Below are 21502 nucleotides of genomic sequence, written 5' to 3' on the forward strand. Positions count from 1 at the left end.
CTGCTGATTATCTCCATGATTGTAAGGCACCTCTTTTGCACTGGAGTAAATCAGCTGATTGCTGGCACTCTCCCCTGCAGCAGCCCGCCCCTCAGATGGACCACTCGCAAAGCCGCACCACGTTCCGCGTATGTGGAGACTGCTGACTGTCTCTGGCTTGGTGCCGGCAGCACTGAGAAGCCTGTGCTGGGACACCGTAGATGGCATCTCAGGAGAAAGTGGGAGCAGGCAGCTCCAAGTTTCTCGGAAATTCAAGTCACGCTTCTGAGAAGGTTAAGGCAGGATTAAGAGTTTTAAAAGTCTAACCAGCTCATCAACAACAGCTGGCTACACTCTCTGCATTAAAGAGTCTCCACTGTTTCTGCAGGCTGGCTTCGAGTGGTGTACAGCCATATCTGCTGGTTCTACTCTTTCAGAGAAGGAATACACTTTGTCACGGTCCAGCTCGCCTGCACACTGCGAGCAAGGGAACAGAGTCATACAGCACACACAGAGGTCCTTTGGTCCACTAGTTCAATGCCTGGTCCACTTCCCCCCATATCCTGCCAATTAAAATGTTTGTCTAAATACTTCTTAAATGTTAAGTATCTGTCTCCCTCATCTCCTGGTTCCACATTCCATTGTGATGAAGTTCTTTCTCAGATTCTCTTTAGACTACATACCCCTCAACCATTGCCCTCAAATAACTGCATCATGGGGGAAAGTGTACCAGTTTTTACCTATCCTGTACAGTTTATAATTTTGTACCCCTCTGTCAGGTCTCCCGTCAGCCTCCTCCATTTCTGGAGCCTCTACCGCGTCTCCTCTTAATTGAAGAACTCTATCCCAGGCAACATCTTGAAGACTCTCCTCGGTGTTCTCTGCAGACCAGTTGCACCCTTCCCACTGGACAGACTGTGATCACTGGCAGTGGCCAGAGCTACATGTACTGTGTATAGCTATTCCTTTTATTACAGATATTAATCTGACCTCCCTGAAGTCAAAGTTTAAAGTGCATTTATTATGTGTACCATATACTGTAAAACCTTCAGATTTGTCTCCTTACAGGCAGCCACAAAGCAAAGAACCCAATGGGACCCATTACAAACGGCCAATGTGCAGAAAAAAAACCATACTTAGTTTTCTTTGTTTTGTTTGCTACGGGCAAGTAGTTGCTGTACTTTACCAGTGCTTTCTTAAACCAGCAGCTTCAAAACCAACAGATGACAACAACTAATTTTCCTGGAACACCGCTGGGCTAAAAAGTGGGTAAGAAATCTAGACAGGAGCTGAGGAAGAATTTCTTTACCCAGAGGGTGTTGGAATCTGGCAAGTGCTGCCTGAAGGGGTGGTGGAGGCAGAGACTCTCCCAACGTTGAAGAAATATTTAAGCAAACTCTTGAACTGACAAGGTATAAACTCTAGTGGACTAAATCCAAGTAAATGGGGTAGGTATGGATACTTGGGTAGTTGATAGTTGACATAGATTTGGTAGGCCAAAGGGCCCATTTCTTTGCTGTAGAGGACATTTCACTGTGATAGCTTAGGAAGGATCTGCAAGAAGAGGCAAGAAATAATAGTTTAGGGAGGCAAGTCTTACTCTCAGGAGCCTGGCTACTGAAGGCACAGGTGGAGTGAGTAACACCTGGGGCGAGAGGTGTACAGAGCTCTCAAACAGGATCGGCCTTTCCAACCACCTGAGAACCCACCAAAAGACAATCACTGAGTCAACAAGCAATCATTGTTAGCATTCATTTCAGTAAGATTAGAATATAAAAGCAAGAATGTACTGCCAAGGCTTTATAAAACATTGGTCAAACTGCATTTGTCAGCAGGTTGGGGCTCTGTATATAAGGAAGTATGTGTTGGGCCCTGGAGAGGGTCCAGAGGAGGTTCACAGGAATGATTTACCATATGAGGACCTGCACTCGGTGGAGCTCAGAGGAATAAGCAGGGTGCTGGTGGATATCACTGAAAGCTAGCAGATACAAAGGCCTGGATAGCTTGGGCTTGCAGATGATGGCTTGATTAGTCGCTATTTATTATTATTAATAATAATATTTCCTTTCTTTTTGCACTACTTATTTTATTTTATTTCTAATACATACTTATTGTAATTTATAGTTTTTATTATTATGATACTGCTGTCGCAAAACAACAGATTTCACAATGTGTGGCAGTGATACTAAACATGATTCTGATAAATTATTGATTAACTATTATAATCAATACATAAATTAATGAACAAAAATTAATGATGAATAATTAATATATTATTTATTCCATTAGTCTTAGGATCTTAGGGCACAGCCTCAGAATAAAGGGGCGTCCCTTTAAAAATGTGCTGCAGAGGATTTTCTCCGGCCAGAGGATGGTGAACCTGTGGAAATTGTTACCACAGAGGGCTGTGGAGGAAAGGTCACTGAGTGTACTTTAGGCAGAGATTACTAGGTTCTGAAATGGTGAAGTGGGCTAGGACAGGAGAATAGACTTGGAAAAAGCAGACTCGATGGGCTGAATGGCCTAATTCTGGTCCTGTATCTTATGGTATCATGGCAGAATAAGGGAGGGGAGGCCTGAACAAGGAAGTGACTTTAAAACAGACATGATGCCACAGAATCCAACATGTATTGGGGGTACTGTAGTAGTAAATGAATTGGGTAGCTTGTTACATTGTGGGCACAGAGATCTTAATAGGCTCTGGTCTGTGCTATTTGTCTGCAGTGGTTTACTCCTCCCTATTCACTGAATCTGAAGGCTTTTTCCCTTCCCTTACACCATTAGCAGCCTTGGACATTGCAGACAATGTCACTGGACTGTAAGAGCTTAAGGCTTCCTCATCCTCCAAATACAGACTTTCACCAGAATAGATACTTCTCCAATCACAGTGCCATTGGTTGATAGAGTAAAATTCTGATCATGGGCTCTGATAACATCCAACCCAGTTCATGGTACTCTTGCCATCAGAGGGTTCGAATCCCACCCCAGGACTTGAGCACATAACCCAGACCTCAGGTGTGGGTGGCAGAGGTGAAACAAACTATTAGTCTCCTCACTGGAAGTAAAGTACTCTATGGCCTCAGATGCAGAACTGGTGAGGTCTTTTCTTCACAAAACTGCAAAAGTCACTCACCAGTTTAGGACATCTCTGTAACCTAATCTTCTAAATTAGCCTACTATCGTGTGACTAGTCATTCCCGGTCTAGGGACATCTCTGTAACCCAGTCTTCTGAATTAATCTTGGACCAAAAGAAACCCAAGATCAGCAAGAGAACAGCCTCACCAAAGTTTTCACCACCCCAGATGTCCATTTGCGTGTCGTATTTTCCAAGGTGGTTAAACCAGGATTTATTCATGACAAAGATCCCTCCAGCGATAACAGGGGTCCTATGGAAATAAAGCAGAGGTGTCAGCCACAGCTCGTTGGAGCCTGGAGACGATGGGTTCAAAGCCCACACCAGGTGGCTGAGCATGAGAATTACACCACATTAGGAGATTTAAACTTCAAATGAGTGTAAAGAGGAGAAAGACAACTGCACTTCATAGTGGAAAATGAAGTAGATAGGATTGCCCTGAGAGCAGGCATAGACCCGATGATTGAATTTGCTACAAAAATACAAGCTTGTAAGGACTGAACAAAAAAGAAAATCAACCGTAACAACTAACTTAGAACAAAAAAGAGCAACAGCAGAAAACCATGAAGACGATGATCAAATGGAAATGTATCAAACCAAGAGCTGGAATAAATCGCCACAATTGGCACGTCATGGATCAATAAAGAAAATAACAGCAATGTTCAAACTGACAAGGTGCAGGAATGGCTTACCAGGATGATGCCTAGATTAGAGGTCACGTGTTAAAAGGAGAGGTTGGTTAAACTCGGGTTGTTTTTTTCTGGAGAAGTGGAGGCTGACGGGAGATCTGATAGAGGTTTATAAGACTATGAGCGGCATAGATAGAGAGATTATGAGAAGCATATAGCTGGTATATTTTTCCAGGGTCAAAATGTTTAATACCAGGGTGCATCCATTTAAGGTGTGAAGGCAGGTTGGTGAGTGCCTGGAATACACTCTCAGAGGTAATACTGGAGGCAAATATGATAGAGGCGTTTAAGAAGCTCTTAACATGATATGCAGAGATTGGAAGAGTGTAGGTCGAATCACTGGCTTAAATTAGTTCAGCACATCATCATGGGCTAAAGTACCTGTTCCTGTGTTGTGTTGTTCTACGTTCTATCAAGTTAAAGGCACAAAATACACAAAGACTATAATGTAAGGAAAAACATTGCAATACTAAGGAATTAATTGGGTGAGCACAACAAGCTTCACCATCGCCCAGGAGTGGACAGTATGGATAAGTATTTAATTGGGGGAGGACGAATTTTAATGCTATTGGGCAGGAACTTGGGAGCATAAACTGGGAATAGATTTACTCAGGGGAATGTGGAGGTTGTTGGGGGAACACTTGCATGAGGTTCTGGATAGGGTGAAGGAAACGAGATGTGGAACATCGAGTCAAGACGAAGAAGGAAAGTTATTTAAAGTTTAGGAAATACGGATCAGTCAGGGCTCCAGAGGAGTCCAAGAAGAGGGGGATGGGCATAAGAAGGTTTTGGTGAGGAAAACCCCAAAGCATTCTACACATACAAGAAGAACAGGAGGATGACACAAGTGAATATGGATCCAATCAGGGATAAACGAGAAATCAAGTGTCTATGGTTAAGGGGGCTACGGAAGGTCCAGAATTTATACCGTGCTTTAGTATTCACCAGAGAGAGGGACCAGAGAAGAAAAGCTTAATATGCTGCAACAGCCCGACTTTAAGAAAGAGGATGTGCTGGACTTTTTAAAAAACATTTGGATAAGTAAGTTCTCCATGCCATACGGGATACAATCCTAGGTTACTATGGGAAGTGAGGGAAGAGTTTGCTACACTGTTGGTGATGACCTTTGTGCCCTCACTGGCCACAGGAGAATGGAGGGTTTCAAGTGTTATTTCTTTATTCAAGGTAATAGGGATAATTCTTAGAATTATAGGCCAGTGAATCTTATATCAGTGGTGGGCCAACTATTGGACAGGATTCTGAGAGATGGGATTTATTAGTAAGCATAGACTGTTAGCAGGGCTTTGTGAGGGGCAGGCCATATGACTCATAAACCAGACTGAAGTGACAAAACAAATTGATGAAAGCAAAGCAGTGGATGTTGATTTTAGTATGTATGACATTCGGACATTTGATCGGGTTCCCCACTCAGAGATCACGAGGTATGGAATGCAGGCAAACATGGCGGTGTGGATACAGAATTGACTTCTGACTGGAGGTCAGTGCAGGGCTGAGTTCTAGGACCCCTGCTCTTAGTAATTTTTATAAATGACTTGAGGAATTGGAAGGGTGGATTAGTAAGTTTGCAGATAACATGAAGGCTGGTGGAGTTGTGAACAGTGTACAAAGTTGTCATGTGTTACAATGCGACTGGGCAGCGATGTTAGCTGTCAGGAGGATGCTAAGAGGATGCAGGGTGACTTGGATAGGTTGGGTGAGTGGGCAAATTCATGGCAGATGCAATTTAATGTGGATAAATGTGAGGTTATCCATTTTGGTTGCAAGAACACGAAAACAGATTATTATCTGAATGGTGGCCGATTAGGAAAAGGGGAGGTGCAATGAGACCTGGGTGTCATTGTACACCAGTCATTGAAAGTGGGCATGCAGGTACAGCAGACGGTGAAAAAGGCAAATGGTATGTTGGCATTCATAGCAAGAGGATTCGAGTACAGGAGCAGGGAGGTTCTACTGCAGTTGTACAAGGCCTTGGTGAGACCACACCTGGAATATTATGTGCAGTTTTGGTCCCCTAATCTGAGGAAAGACATTCTTGCCATAGAGGGAGTACAAAGAAGGTTCACCAGGTTGATTCCTGGGATGGCAGGACTTTCATATGAAGAAAGACTGGATCGACAAAGCTTATACTCACTGGAATTTAGAAGAGTGAGGGGGGATCTTATTGAAATGTATAAAATTCTAAAGGGATTGGACAGGCTAGATGCAGAAAGATTGTTTCCGATGTTGGGGGAGTCCAGAACGAGGGGTCATAGTTTAAGGATAAAGGGGAAGCCTTTTAGGACTGAGACGAGGAAAAACTTCACACAGAGAGTGGTGAATCTGTGGAATTCTCTGTCACAGGAAACAGTTGAGGCCGGTTCATTGGCTATATTTAAGAGGGAGTTAGATATGGCCCTTGTGGCTGAAGGGATCGGGGGTATGGAGAGAAAGCAGGTACAAGGTTCTGAGTTGGATGATAAGCCATCATACTGAATGGCAGTGCAGGCTCAAAGGGCCGAATGGCCTACTCCTGCACCTATTTTCTATGTTTCTATGAACAGAATCATGTGTCAAAGGGTTTACACTGTGCTGAACTTTTCTACGTTCTGTGTTAAAAAAAAAGGTGAAAATGTAATGAAAGCAATTAAATTTTACCAGGTTTTTTGATGCTGGAACAAAAATCTACAGATGCTGGAAACTTCAGCCCCACGCATCATGCACAGGGGGGGGACGGAGTGAACTCTTTCAGTTAAAGACCCTTCACCACAACTGGAAAAGGGAGGAGACAAATGTGTTTTAAATTTCAAAGAAGGTTCAAGCAGATTCTTCTTCCTGTGTAGAAGTGACAGATACTAGAATTAACAGCAGTAACGTTTAAAAGGAATGTATAGAGCTGTTTTCTTTATAACAGAGTAGGGCCTCAAACACACTACCAGGGAAGTGGAAGTAACAAATACAATCGTGGTGTTCAAGAGGCTGTCAGACACATAAATATGCTAACTGTGAAGGAATATGGAGGGCTGTGGCTATTTAAATGGTTCGGCATGGACTCGATGGAATGAGGGGTCTGTTTCTGTGCTGTACTTTTCTGTGACTCTCTGATGTGCAGGGAGAGGAGATTAGTTTAATTTGGCATCAAAGGGCTTGTTCCTGTTCTACGTTCTCCTCCCGTGCGGGGCAACCATAGAAAGCATTTCATTCAATATTGCGACGACGGCAGTCACTCACCGGATTGATTGGGTTGGGTCTGGTCTTGCCATCCTCTGCTCAAAGGATATCTGTTCCCATTTAAAGTGCAAACTCCAGTCAAAGCCTACAGGAAGAGGGAGGGAAAACAGCAGGATGAACGGAGGAAAGCATGCTGCCTCAGCAAAATGCAGTTGAGGAACACCAATATCGTGGCTCTGTGGCGACCCACTTACTAGCACACTCGAACCGGCTGACAATTAGCCAGCGTGCAGGCACAAAGGCTAGGTCCGGAACAAAGGGAGAAAGCCTGTGCCTCTCGAGGCATCCAGCGGGGGAGGGAGGCTTTAAAAGCAAGACTGTGAAGTTGGAATAAACTTTATCTTTGACTGCAGTTTACCTACTCCATGTCGTTAATTTAGCGCTGCGTGTAGCACACCGCTACAGCTCACACATTCAGCACTTGCCTGTACCTCTAAACTCATATTCTCTGCAGGTATAGTCACGGGATCTGGCTACAACAGGCAGCTTAGCCGAGAAGCTGGGGATGACCTGCCTTTCCTGAATACTGCCACTGTTTCGAACAGTGCTGAGAGGCAGGGAGCTCAGGCTTTAGACAGGAATGTATTTCCAAGTCAGTGGGCTAGGGAGAAGCTGCAGAGGGAGGAGTGGGTTCCCTGTACCCACTGCCCTTAATCATGGCTCGGTACTCCAACACTAAGCAACTGCAAGAGGCAGAGAGATCAAGATACATACACCCATTTTAATTGCAAATCAGAAAGAAATTAATTTAGAAACTTTACTGATTAGATTTGGCTCTTTAGACTCTTGTGGCATACAGAAATATATAAAAACTTAAGAGTGCTTTGGACAGAGTAATGAGGTGGTTCCCATGGACCAACTGGATCTCCCAAGTCCTGAGGAAGGGTCTCGGCACAAAACGTCAATTCCTCTCCATTGATGCTGCCTGACCTACTGAGTTCCTCCAGCATTTTGTGTGTGTTACTCTGGATCTCCTGACTGCCAGCCATTTTAGTTCTCCTCTTCATTCCCACACTGACATGTCTGCCTTCACCTCCTCCACTGCCAGGGTAGGGCTAAACACAAACTAGAGGATCAGCACGCAGGATGGATGTGCAGTGTGCCCCACATACCTCCGACTGACATGAGAACACCCTGCTGACTCAGGACAGCGCTGGGGAGCAGCCCAATGCACAGACCAGCCACTGTCCAATGCTAAGCTTGCTACTTCACAGCTCCTCAACCTTACTTGTCAGAGAAGAGGAAGGGTGGGAGGGGAGGAAAGTGGAACTCAGTTGGGCTCAGGGTTTGGTGGACAGATTTCCTCAATCAAGTGGGTGTTCCAGGATCATCCCTGAACATAAAACACTGGTATGCAACCTACCCATCTCTAGGAGACCTAGGATGGGCAATCAATAGAAAATATAACCAGCAGCACATCACAATGGGATGGGCAAGTTGAAATTAACTTTTCAGAATATGTGAAAGGTTAAAGGTCATTCCGATCAGCCAAAGCCCACAACGGAGCTATATGCTTGATCATTCTTGTCTTTTTTTCTTTGAAAGGAAATAGCAATGAAGGAAACACACTCTGTACCTCCCCTAAGATCTGCAGACGCGGCCAAGTAAGCGAAGGTGTCCAGGCTTATGACGTCGATGATGGGGCTCACCACCCGAGTGTGATCCTGCGGGGTTGGGAAGAGAACAGTCAGCGTCATTAGCACGGAAAATGGAAACATTCTCAGAGCGTCCTCACTGGTTGAGCTCATCCTTGAATCCATGAAGTTTGTGCTGCTCATGTCAAAGGCAGTTTCTACATGCAGGATCTCACAAAGAACAACTGGAAAAAGGGTGAGGAAGCCTTTGCTGGTTTGTCTGCTACTGCAGGGGACCTCGCTCTCTCCAGTCACTCTGCTCTCTGAGCAGACAGTCTGTAGCATCCACCTCACGTCAAAAAGGTCTGAGAATAGTCCAGTCCTGAGACCGAATGCAAATCTCAGGTCCGTGACCCCGACGCCCTTTTGAGGGAGTGCCATGTTGTCAGAGCAGCGTCTTTCAGGATAGTAAGCTCCTTCACACAGATGAACTGGGGAGCTCTCCCCACTTCGTTAGGCAATATTTATTCCCCAACCAAAAACCAGAAAATCTGCTTTTGTAATATCACATTAACCATGCAGGAGGTTAACACAACTCAGGTTAGCACAACTCAGCTGCTACATTTTCATCGTCACACCCAGAAGAAATTCTGAAACTGATGGAGATCATGGAATGGAAAGTCCTTCTTCCCTCTAGGCTGGACTCATAAAGTGTTGAAGACACAAAAGGCTGCAGATGCTAGAATCTGAAGCAACAAACAATCTGCAAGAGGGACTCAGCAGGTCGAGCAGTATCTGTGTGAGGAAAGGAATTTTCAATGTTCTGGCTCAGGACTGATGTAGGTTTCAATCTGCTGAGATAGGTGAGAATATTGCAGACATCCTTGTTATCTTATCCAAAGTCCTTCCCTTAGTCTGGAAGACTGCACATGTCATACAGCTGTTTCAGATAGATGGGGGAATGATATTACATGGTTTACTAACCACTCACCACAACATTCACTATCAGTAACTTGAAGGCAATAAACAAAAGAAAGTGAACAAAGACTTGCATGTAATTTTATGAGAGGCAAGTATTTATATGGACTTAGAGAAAACACCTGATAAAAATCAACCATAAGAGCCAGGACCAAAGTTGAAGTTCAGGAAATTGAGGGTAAATTATTGATCTGATTGTGAAATGCAGACCACAAACCATGGCTACACTACTGAAAGTGGGGTGAAGGAATAGCCACATATAAAACTGTCAGCAAATAAATACTGGCAGTGGAAACACTTGCAGGAGAAAATGGGATTGCTGACGAGAGAATTACTGGCCTCACTTGGAGCACTGTGAGCAGTTTTAGTCCCCTTATCTAAAAAAGCATGTGCTGAAACTGGAGAGGAGGTTCACGAAAATGATTCTGGGATTGAAAGGCTGGTCATATGAAAAGTTTTTGATGGCTCTGGGCCTGTATTTACTGGAATTCAATGAGGGGTACCTATCGAATATAGAAAGGCCTCGGCAGAGTGGATGTAGAAAGGATGTTTCCTGTAGTTTGGAGGTCTAAGACCACACAGAGGACGCAGCCTCTGAATAGAGGGGTGTCCATTTACTACGGAGATGAGGAGGAATTTCTTTAGCCAGAGAGTGGTGGATCTGTGGGATTTGTTGCCAAGTCTTTGTGTATATTTAAGGCAGAGGTTGATAGTTTCCTGATTGGTCAGGGCATGGAGAGATACATGGAGAAGGCAGGAGACTGGGACTGAGAGAGAAAATGGATCAGCCATGATGAAATGGCAGAGCAGATTCGATGGACCAAATGGCCTAAATCTGCTCCTATACCTTATGGTCTTATGGATTAATTGGGCAACACATCAGAGAGCAGGAACAGTTAGCGTCTGTCCTTAGTCTATTGAGATAGGAATGGGTTTGCAGTCAATTCTGGTTACATTGGGCCTGCCATTGTCCAAGAAAACACAGTTTTGCAGCACAAACACTATTTGATGGAGGGAACTCCAAGATCCATCCTTGTTGTCCCCCTGCCTCCTACCACACTGCCCAATACACACTGGAGTTGCTGAGCAATCTCAGGGATCGGTGCTTGTGAATTAGTCTTCAGAAGGGTGGGGAGGTCGTATGGTGGGAGGGGAAAATTTGATGGGGATCTGAGGGTGATGGGCAAGTGGAACGAGCTGCCCGAGGGAGTGGTGGGGCAGACACCAAAACAACATTGAAAATACATTTGGACAGATACAAGGATAGGACAGGATAAGGGCCAAACATGGACAAGTGGACGTAGGTCAGGAAGCCACCTTGGCCGGCATGGACAAGTTGAGTTGAACGCCTGTCTCCCTGCTGTCTGACTCTGTAACAGTTCTGGGCACCAGACCACAGGCAGAATTCCTCCTTGTGTGACTGTATCTTTGATTATAGGAGGACAACTGGGGTTTTCAAGGTACAAAGGAAAAATAATAGAATAGGCAGAGAGCAATTATTTCTGCTCTTAGTGAATTGGGTGCCTTCCAGGGGATAAAAAGAGAATTCTCAGAACCTTTGGAAGTAATTTCTTCACAGAAACTTGGAACTCTCTCCTCAAGTGATGGTGTAGGAGGAGGAGCAACAGAAACCGTTTCTACTTCTAAATGTGTTTAGACAGTCTTGTCAGTGTGCATTAACTGCTTGGAATCCAAAACAAAAGAGTCAAACTGAATTGGCAACTCACTCTCGAGGATGTGTGTGGACAGGAGTGGAAAAAGAGTAATGTCCCATTAGAGCAGATGAGCAATGGGCACTGGAAGGATATACAGGGTTCAGCAGCCTGTTTCTGCACTGCATGACTCTCAATACAAAAGGTACCAGTCCTATGGGAACACTACCTCCTTGTTCCACTCCACGTCATAGAATCATAGAGGATAGAAACAGGCCCTTAGGATAAGACGCCTATCTGAGCTGATTCCCTTTGCCTGCATTTGTCTCCTATCCCTCCAAACCTTTCATATCCATGAAACTATCTCTTACACGTTGTAATTGTACTCACCTTCCTCGAGGAGCTCATCACCAGCTTCAAACTCCCCTTAAACCTCCATAAATCTATATCCACTAGTTTTAGACTCCCCTACCCTGGGGAAAGACTGTGACCACCTCCTCATGTTTTATAAACTTCTCTGAGATCACCCCTCAGTCTCCGATGCTCCAGGGAAAACAATTGCAGCCTATCCAGCATGTCTAAGTCAAACCCAGTGATCTCCTTGTGGATGCTAGTAACATCTTTCCTCTTTCCAGGAATCAGACAGCGCATGTTACTCCAGGCGAGGTCTCTCCAATGGCTTGTATAGTTACAACATGACATCCCAACTCTGAAACGATATCCTGAAGATCAGATATTATTCTGATTAGAAATCCTGTATTTTGCCATTCATTCATTGTTTCTGGGTCCCTGCATAACCGCACGGTGGGAGTACCTTCACTATAAGACATCACCACCCTGCCACAGTGGTGTCAAGAAAACAATCTCTCCCTCAGTGTCACAAAAACAAAGGAGCTGGTCGTGGTCTACAGGAGGAATGGAGACAGGGTAACCCCTATTGACATCAATGGATCTGGGGTCGAGAGGGTAAACAGCTTTAAGTTCCTCAGCATAAACATCACCGAGGACCTCACGTGGTCTGTACATACTGGCTGTGTGGTGAAAAAAATACTACAGCAAGAAGTTCAGCATGGGTCCCCAAATCCTATGAACTTCCTACAGGGGCACAATTGAGAGCATCCTGACTGGCTGCATCTCTGCCTGGTATGGGAAATGTACTTCCTTCAATTGCAGGACTCTGCAGAGAGTGGTGCAGACATCCCAGCAGATCTGTGAATGTGATCTTCCCACTATTCAAGACATTTACAAAGACAGGTGTATAAAAAGGACCCGACGGATCACTGGGGACCTGAGTCACCCCAACCACAAACTGTTCCAGCTGCTACCATCCGGGAAACGATGCCGCAGCATAAAAGCCAGGACCAACGGGCTCCGGGACAGCTTCTTCCACCAGGCCATGCCATCAGACTGATTAATTCACGCTGATATAATTGTATTTCTATGTTATATTGGCTGTCCTGTTGTACATACTTTTTATTATAAATTCCTATAATAAAGTCAATTCAATTCAATATCAGTAACATAGGAGTGAGCAACACCCTCTCGGGGACACGCATAGGGGACACGCATAGTTTATCACTATCATGAGAAAAATCTGCAGATGCTGGAAATCCAAACAACACACAAAAAATGCTGGAGGAACTCAGCAAGCCAGGCAGCATCTATGGAAAAGAGTAAACAGTCAATGTTTCGGGCCATGATCCTCCTTCAAGACAGGTGAAGGGTCTCGGCCCAAAATGTTCACTGTTTACTCTTTTCCATATGGATAGTTTATTCCCAGGAATTATAACACTAATCTTAAAATGGGGCACATATATTCTCTCAACCCTGCTCCCTGCTAAGCCACTGAGAACCACCCAGTCAGACTCACCTCCTTAACTCGATGCAAGAGGGGCTGCAGCCAGTCCTTGTTTACCTCACAGTGGCTATCCAGGAAGGTCAGGACCTCTGCAGTAGCAGCATCAGCTCCCTTCACTCGTGATCGAATCAGCCCTACAGAAGGAGGAGTGTTTTACAATGGGTCCAGGAAAACAATGTCAGTAACCAAGCAAACCTTCAAGGCAAGATTGGGTCATGAGACAGAATCTATTACCAGTCCAAGAGGGAAAAACCCTGATGATGTTCAATATCAACCAGCAAGTCTGGCAGCATCTGTGGAAAGGGGAAGTTGTTCATATTACAGGGTGAAGAACTCATGACTGGGAAGTTCATCTTATTCTCTGCTACTATTCTATTTAAACATTTCACATGTTGCATTCTTAGTTAATGTACAGGACTGTGCAAAATTCTTACACACACACACACATATATGTAGTGCCTAAGACTTTTGCACAGTACTGTATTTGTCCATGTGGAGCAGAGAGCGAGTTTGTAAATCTGCTGGGAGCGAAGGATGCTGGGAATGGTGAGGGTGAAGCACTGTGGGAGGGGTGAGGGACAGGTGGCAGAGAAGGAGTGCCAGGGGTGGAGTGTGGCGTGGGTACAGACACACCCAGCCCTGAGACATTTGATTCCAAACAATTGGTGTATTGATCATTGCAGAATGTCTCTCTGATGCTTCCTACTCCCTCCCCTCTCCGTCCCTTTTCCCAACCATGATTCCCCTCTCCCTGCCCCCTTCCCACTCTCAGTCCACAGTAGAGACCCATTTCAGAATTAGGCCCATCTTCACCCATGAAATTTGTTTTTTTTGCAACAATACCATGCAATACATAAAATTACTACAGTATTATGCAGACGTCTTGGGCATCATAGCTACATATATGTGCTAATGTGCACAGTAATGTACTGGGGACTACAAATCCATGTTTAAAAGACACTTGGACAAGTACAGTTGATGAATAGGAAAGATTTAGAGCAGAAGTCCCCAACCTGGGGTGCCTGAACCCCTTGGTTAATGGTGTGAACCCTGTTTTCAAAGAATGTGGGTGAAGCACAGGTGAACGGGACCAGCTGAGAAAGGATGTGGGTGAAACACAGGAGAACGGGACCAGCTGAGAAAGGATGTGGAAGAAGCACAGGCGAACGGGACCAGCTGACAAAGGATGTGGGAGAAGCACAGGCGAACAGGACCAGCTGAGAAAGGATGTGGGTGAAGCACAGGCGAACGGGACCAGCTGAAAAAGGATGTGGGTGAAGCACAGGCGAACGGGACCAGCTGAGAAAGGATGTGGGTGAAGCACAGGCGAACGGGACCAGCTGAGAAAGGATGTGGGTGAAGCACAAGTGAACGGGAGTAGCTGAGAAAGGATGTGGGTGAAGCACAGGCGAACAGGACTAGCTGAGAAAGGATGTGGGTGAAGCACAGGCGAACAGGACCAGCTGAGAAAGGATGTGGGTGAAGCACAGGCGAACAGGACTAGCTGAGAAAGGATGTGGGTGAAGCACAGGTGAACAGGACTAGCTGAGAAAGGATGTGGGTGAAGCACAGGCGAACAGGACTAGCTGAGAAAGGATGTGGGTGAAGCACAGGTGAACGGGACTAGCTGAGAAAGGATGTGGGTGAAGCACAGGTGAACGGGACCAGCTGAGAAAGGATGTGGGTGAAGCACAGGTGAACAGGACTAGCTGAGAAAGGATGTGGGTGAAGCACAGGGGAATGGGACCAGCTGAGAAAGGATGTGGGTGAAGCACAGGGGAATGGGACCAGCTGAGAAAGGATGTGGGTGAAGCACAGGCGAACGGGACCAGCTGAGAAAGGATGTGGGTGAAGCACAGGCGAACGGGACCAGCTGAGAAAGGATGTGGGTGAAGCACAAGTGAACGGGAGTAGCTGAGAAAGGATGTGGGTGAAGCACAGGCGAACAGGACTAGCTGAGAAAGGATGTGGGTGAAGCACAGGCGAACAGGACTAGCTGAGAAAGGATGTGGGTGAAGCACAGGCGAACAGGACTAGCTGAGAAAGGATGTGGGTGAAGCACAGGTGAACAGGACTAGCTGAGAAAGGATGTGGGTGAAGCACAGGCGAACAGGACTAGCTGAGAAAGGATGTGGGTGAAGCACAGGTGAACGGGACTAGCTGAGAAAGGATGTGGGTGAAGCACAGGTGAACGGGACTAGCTGAGAAAGGCACAGAGCTCAGCATGGACAAGATGGCTGGAATGACTGCCTCCCTACTGTATGACGTACTAAAACATCACTAACACAGGAAAGTGGGAGAGTATCTTAGATTCAAGGAGAATTGGAGTGTTCAACTTACAAAGGAAAGTTAATAAAATGGCAGGAGAAACTATTTCTGCTCTTAGGGAATCTAAGACTCAGACAAAATCTAAATGCGAGAGCCAGACCTTCTCTTTCTAGGAGAGAATAACAAAACAGCAGAAGCTCCCACAGGGGTTAGAGTTACTGGGTTCTGTGGGTGCTGCCCCCAGACTGTGCTGGTCACTGTATGCTTCGATATTCGTGGGACAAGTAAAGCTAATGCTTAATATTTAATGCAACATTTACAAAATGCTGGAGGAACTCAGCATCTGTGGAAATAAACAAAAGTCAACGTTTTGGCTCGTGACTCTCCATCAGGACTGGACAGGAAGTGGGATGACACCAGAATAAAAAGGTGGGGAGGGGAAGGAGGTGACAGGTGAAGCCAGGTGGGTGGGAAAGGTAAAGGGCTTGAGAAGAAGGAATCTGATAGGAGAGGAGAGCGGATCATGGGAGAAAGGGAAGGAGGAGGGGGCCGAGGAGGAGAATGATAGGCAGGTGAGAAGACATAAGAAGCCAGAGTGGAGATTAGAAGGGGGGAGGGGGAGGGAAAACATTTTTCATCAGAAGGAGGAATTGATATTTATGCCAACAATTGGAAATCTTTCTTTTGAAACTGTTTCTGCAGAAACTTAGGAAGAGATGTTAGAATGCAACTTGTGTGGCTCTCCTTTAAATTTCTCCACTTTTTGTACCTTTTCTGACTATTGATCAGCCCTCTGATTATTGATACTTCTTTTTCCATCTGCCCAACCAACAGAGCTGTCTGTCCCAACAAGCATTCCATTCAGACCATAGGTTCAGACTGGGCCATCTTCCCATCCATCTCCTTTAGCCGTCTGTCAACTTGGCTCCAGGTCGTATTCCAAATTTCCTTACACACAGAAGAAAGTCACTTGCCCATTGAGTCTGTACCATTTAACAGAGCAAACTAACTGCTCCATTAATTTCCTCTGTAATCTATTCTCCCCACATTCCCATCAATTGGTCCCAGACCTACCATTCCCCTACTCAGTTACAGCAGCCCAGCATTTGGGGACGTGGGAGGAACCGGAATCATGCAGTCGAGGATCTATCTGTTGTCAGGCTGCAGAAATCAGCATGCATCCCAACCAATTGAGCATGTGACTCTGTCATTGGGAAAATAAACTTTTGGCCCACCTTCACGCTTAGTGTTCCTTAAACATCGGATCTTGGGAATCTTCATTAAGAGCTCACAGTCCTCAGCTGAAAGAGAGATGACAATGGGTTGCTATTGGAAAGGATCCTTGATGCCTGAAGAACATACACATTGGATCCACACTGGCTCTCTCTCACCGTGGCCTGCACACACATATGAGAGGTGAAACATTCACATTATTGCTATCTGATCACCCGGCCGCCAGCTCTCAGCATTGTTATCCTTTTATCAGCTCACTCCATTGTCTTCTGTTCATGGTGAGTAATTAAAATTGGACTTACGAACACCCCAGACATAACAGTGAGTGTGGGATAGAGTTACCAGCTACTGCGAGGCTACAGGCATCTTCGGCCAGATGGGAACTCAGTTCACAGCTCTGGTGCAAGGTTAAGATGTCAGAAGACATTCTATCAAAGTTCCAAGTTGATTTTATTATCAAAGTACACATGTCACCATATAGCACCCTGAGATTCATTTTCCTGTGGGCATACTCAGCAAATCTATAGAATAGTAACTGTAACAGGATCAGTGAAAGATCAGCCAGAGTGCAGAAGACAACAAACTGTGCAAATGCAAATATAAATAGCAATAAATAATAAGAACATGAGACAATGAGATAAAGAGTCCTTAAAGTGAGATCATTGGTTGTGAGAACATTTTAATGATGGGCAAGTGAGTGTAGTTATCCCCTTTATTCAAGAGCCCAATGGCTGAAGTGTAGCACCTGTTCTTGAACCTAGTGGTGTGAGCCCTGAGGCTCCTGTACGTACCTGATGGCAGCAGTGAGAAGAGAACGTGGCCTGGGTGGTGGCGTCTCTGATGATGGATGTTACTTTCCTATGACAACATGTTATGTAGATGTGCTCAATGGTTGGGAGGGCTTTACCCCAATGTACTGGGCCAAATAAATTACCTTCTGTAGGATTTTCCATTCAAAGACACTGGTGTTCCCATACCAGGCTGTACTGCAGCCAGTCAATACACTCTCCAGTACGCATCTATGTAAGTTTGTCAAAGTTTTAAATGTCATGCCGAATCTCTGCAAACTCATCAGGAAGTGCTGTTGTGCTTTCTTCACAATTGCACTTAAATGCTGGGTCCGGGACGGATCTTCGGAAATCGTGCCACCCAGGAATTAAAAGTCGCTAATCCTCTCCAACTCTGATCCTCTCAGGGACCTCTGGTTTCCCCTCCTGAAGTCTACACCAGCTCCTTCATCTTGCTGACATGGAGCATCAATGAGAACAGCCAGGCCTTTATTGCACATAGAGCCCATGACTGAGTACGGATAACGGCTTTCCTACAGCGACAATATCATTGAGAAAGCTGAACGGTTGAGCCAAACACCCTGGTTTGAGTGAACGTTACCCTTGGCTGGCCTGTGCTTTTGGCTAAATATATGCTGAGCAGCTGCACTTCTTATTTACAAATTGTTCAGCCACCCCACCCACCCCCCCACTTCTATTTCTGCAGCCAGAGGGAGTCAGTGTTTCATGTACGTGTGGAGTGTGAGAGGTTACAGTCTGCTCAATGCCTGTGATCTTTGTTATCCAGTGTGAAGGGAGCGTGGCCCTGCCCACGTGTCCCTCGAGAAACAGCTAGTGATATCTAGTGTATTTAATTGTAAATATATTGCTTGATTAAGTATTCTTTGTTGTTTACATAATCATTCTGGGTTATATGTAGAAGTATGTGAATGGCAAATATCATCATAAGTGAGCTCCTGACTAAATTAAAACAAAGTTGACACGTTTATCCCAGGCTCCCGTGTTTTACTTTCAATTAATTTCTGGAGTTATAAAACATAAGAGTATCCATGGGTACAATAGGGGATTTTCAGAACAAATGCGTACCGCAGGAGCTCGAATGTGTTCAATAGAGATGACTGTGTTCTAACTACTGATTGTAAATAGTGAGTCATGGATTGCTGCAGTTTTGTAACTTTGCAATCACTAAATAAACCTCCTTTTGGAAAAGTTATGAGGAAAGAGCTGAATGCTTGCCCCTGTTCTGGGGTTACATCCGTGCCCTTATGCCCTCAGCACACAGGCACATTGAGAGCCTCCTGCCACCATTGGGGCAGCAGGGGCTCGAGTGGATTCTGGACAGAAATGACCGGTTTCATTTGAAGCTATTGACTGCTAGTAGTGTGAATTGTGTAATATTGTTGTTGATGCACCATCAATAACTCTCGGAGACGTAAGGCGAGATATAGGCTTTTATTGGCTGGAAGAAAGAACAAGCAGCAAATGACCACCACACTACATCCTGGAGACTGAGGCCGGGGCGGTGTCCCCAATCGCCTTTATACCGGGGTCCGTGGGAGGAGCCACAGGAGCAGTCAGCGGGGGGGGGGGGGGGCGGGGGGGTGTGTCCAGACAGGTATATGTAGTTCACTACAGTTGTATTGTGATGAAGTGATACTGTTATCACTAAATAAACCTCCTCTGTAAAAGGAACAAAGAACTGTTTATGTTGTAAGCAAGTCTCAGAACCAAACCTTTTCGACCGCTGGAGACTACGTACCTGTGTTGAAGTTAAGAGGAAAGGCTGCATACACTGTGGTTGTTTCCTTTGTAACAAAGGCGGCTATTGGCAAACTTGGTTGAGGTGTATAAAATGATGAAAGACGCAGAGGGATTTGGGAAATAAAGCTAAATTCACCATTAATATCCAATGTTACGTTAAGTAACATGACCTCGGACCCTACTCCCAAAGTTCACTGTAGCCCATTTCTTGGACCTAATACATTGTGGACCCCTTCCACATTTAATAACCTTCTACTTGATGAAAATGGACGACCAAGTTTAGCCCCATCTGCAATATCAGGATATCCCAACATATTTCGCAGCCAATGAGCAACAGGCACCTCTGAGGCAATCTTAGTGAGATTAGTTTGTGGGCAAATATTCAGCAGGGCATCAGTGTGTGGGCTTCATTATGTCATCGTGTCACACAGCCTGAAACCAGGTCCTTCAGACCACCAACTTAGTCCCATTTGCACACGTCTGGCCCATATCTCTTTCAACCTCCCGTTCACGTACTTATCCAAGTGTCTTTGAAAGGTTGCTGATCTACCACATCCAGCAGCACCTTTCATGCGCCACCCTCCGTGTGAAGACGTTTCCAATCTTCTCTCTCTCACTTTAAATTTATGCCCCCTAGTTTATAGTTCCCTTCCACGGGAACAAAAATCTATCTAATGTGTGTTTACACTACCTGTACCCTTCATTATTTTATATACTGTCATAAAGTGCAATAATAATAATAATATTTCATTGATCCTGAGTGGAAAATTCTTTCATTACAACAACATTTAAAAACACACTTAGCAATGTGCACTTAACCAATAATAAAATATAGAACACTAATATACACAATAATAATGTATGAAATAATAAAACAGAGACTATTGTACTATCATGTGTGTTGTGTTGCACAGAGATGAACTGTTGTGTATGCTTATTGCATTTGGTAGGGAAGATTTTCTATAACGTTGCCTGTGACAGTGGAGCTGAAAGAACCTATTCGAAAGGGTGCTCTGCTGCTTATTCAGTAGGTCATGGAGAGGATATGCCAGATTGTCCATAACGGGTAACAGTTTGTTTAGTGACTTCCTCTCTACCACTAACTCAAAAGAGTCTGGGTTGTAGCCAAGGACGGATCCAGCCTTCTTGATGAGTTTATTTAACGCATCACCAGCAAAAAGCTGTAAAGAAGGCTGCACTTGCTACAACAGACTGGTGAAAGATCTCCAACATCCTGCTGCACACACTGAAATATCTCAGCTTCTTTAGAAAACAGAGACTCATCCCCTTCTTGTAAACAGTTGGTTTTCCAGTCAGGTCTGTTCTCAAGGTGAGTACCCAAGTATTTGCACTCCTCGACTGCAACCTCTTCTCCCAGAATGTATACAGGACTCGTCACAGTCCTTTTCCTCCTAAAATCAATCAGCAGCTGCCTGGTTTTGGCCACATTCAGAAGCAGATGATTCCTCCCTCACCACTCCACAAACCTGTCCACCAGTCCTCTGTACTCCCACTCCTGCCCATCTCTGATACACCCAAACACCACAGAGTCACCAGAGAACTTCTGCAAGTGGCCCCAAGGAATCCAATCCCAGCCTGCTCAATCTCTCCCACAAGTCCTGGCCACATTCTCGTAAATCCTCTCTGCCTTCTTTCCAGTTCAATACCATTGTAGGGTAATATAATTGGGAGAAATGTACATAATTCACAACCACCAACATTGACTTCTGGGTTCACTTTAAGAGGCTGGTCTGACATGACAACATTTTTAGGCAAAGAGTTTTGGCATACTTCTGTGTGTAGGTTTTGGAGTTCAATAAAATGTCTTACCGGTTTCATTATGTCTCATTTCATGTTATTTGTGAAAACCTACATCGGTGACCACAATGCTCCAGGAAGATTCCTCAGTTATTGAACATGTCGGCCTACACAGTCACTTTGAAATTGCCAGAGGTTTGGGAGCAAATTGCCGTCACTTGGTTTGTACAAGCTGAGGCCTGGTCTGCTCTGTGAGAAATTTACTACACGGTAGCATCTCTCAGCAGTTCCACAGCTGCGAGAGTAGTGAGTCTGCTTGAACAGCTGCCTGAACATGATAAATACCAACTGCTGAACACTCACCTTTTACAGACTGTTGGACTATCAGAGTCTGAGCGTGCTAAACAGTTACTCTCCCTACCCAGTCTCGGTGATGCTGGGCCTTCAGAGCAAATGGACCACATGCTGCCTCTGCTGGGAAATCACCATCCTTGTTTTATTTTAAAGAACTCTTCATGCAGCAAATGCCTGATCAAGTTCGCATAGCCCTCACTAGTGCACCAGTGATGGACTATAGGGGGCTTGTTAAGATGGCTGATAGT

General features: G+C 45.1%; 1 protein-coding gene across 5 annotated transcripts in view; it reads right to left on the minus strand.

Moving 5' to 3' along the window:
• The window catches only part of galnt16 (UDP-N-acetyl-alpha-D-galactosamine:polypeptide N-acetylgalactosaminyltransferase 16), a 373301-nt gene that overhangs the window by 22246 nt on the left and 329553 nt on the right, over window positions 1–21502 (minus strand). For all 5 annotated transcript variants that reach the window (XM_073040450.1, XM_073040448.1, XM_073040449.1 and 2 more), the window contains 5 exons: window positions 16596–16661; window positions 13105–13226; window positions 8607–8694; window positions 7031–7115; window positions 3263–3366 (listed from right to left, as the gene is read on the minus strand). In XM_073040450.1, the coding sequence (XP_072896551.1) occupies window positions 3263–3366; window positions 7031–7115; window positions 8607–8694; window positions 13105–13226; window positions 16596–16661 (465 nt within the window). The remainder of the gene's footprint in view (window positions 1–3262; window positions 3367–7030; window positions 7116–8606; window positions 8695–13104; window positions 13227–16595; window positions 16662–21502) is intronic.

The sequence above is a fragment of the Hemitrygon akajei genome, chromosome 3, assembly GCF_048418815.1.
Source record: "Hemitrygon akajei chromosome 3, sHemAka1.3, whole genome shotgun sequence".
In the NCBI taxonomy this organism is placed as follows: domain Eukaryota; kingdom Metazoa; phylum Chordata; class Chondrichthyes; order Myliobatiformes; family Dasyatidae; genus Hemitrygon; species Hemitrygon akajei.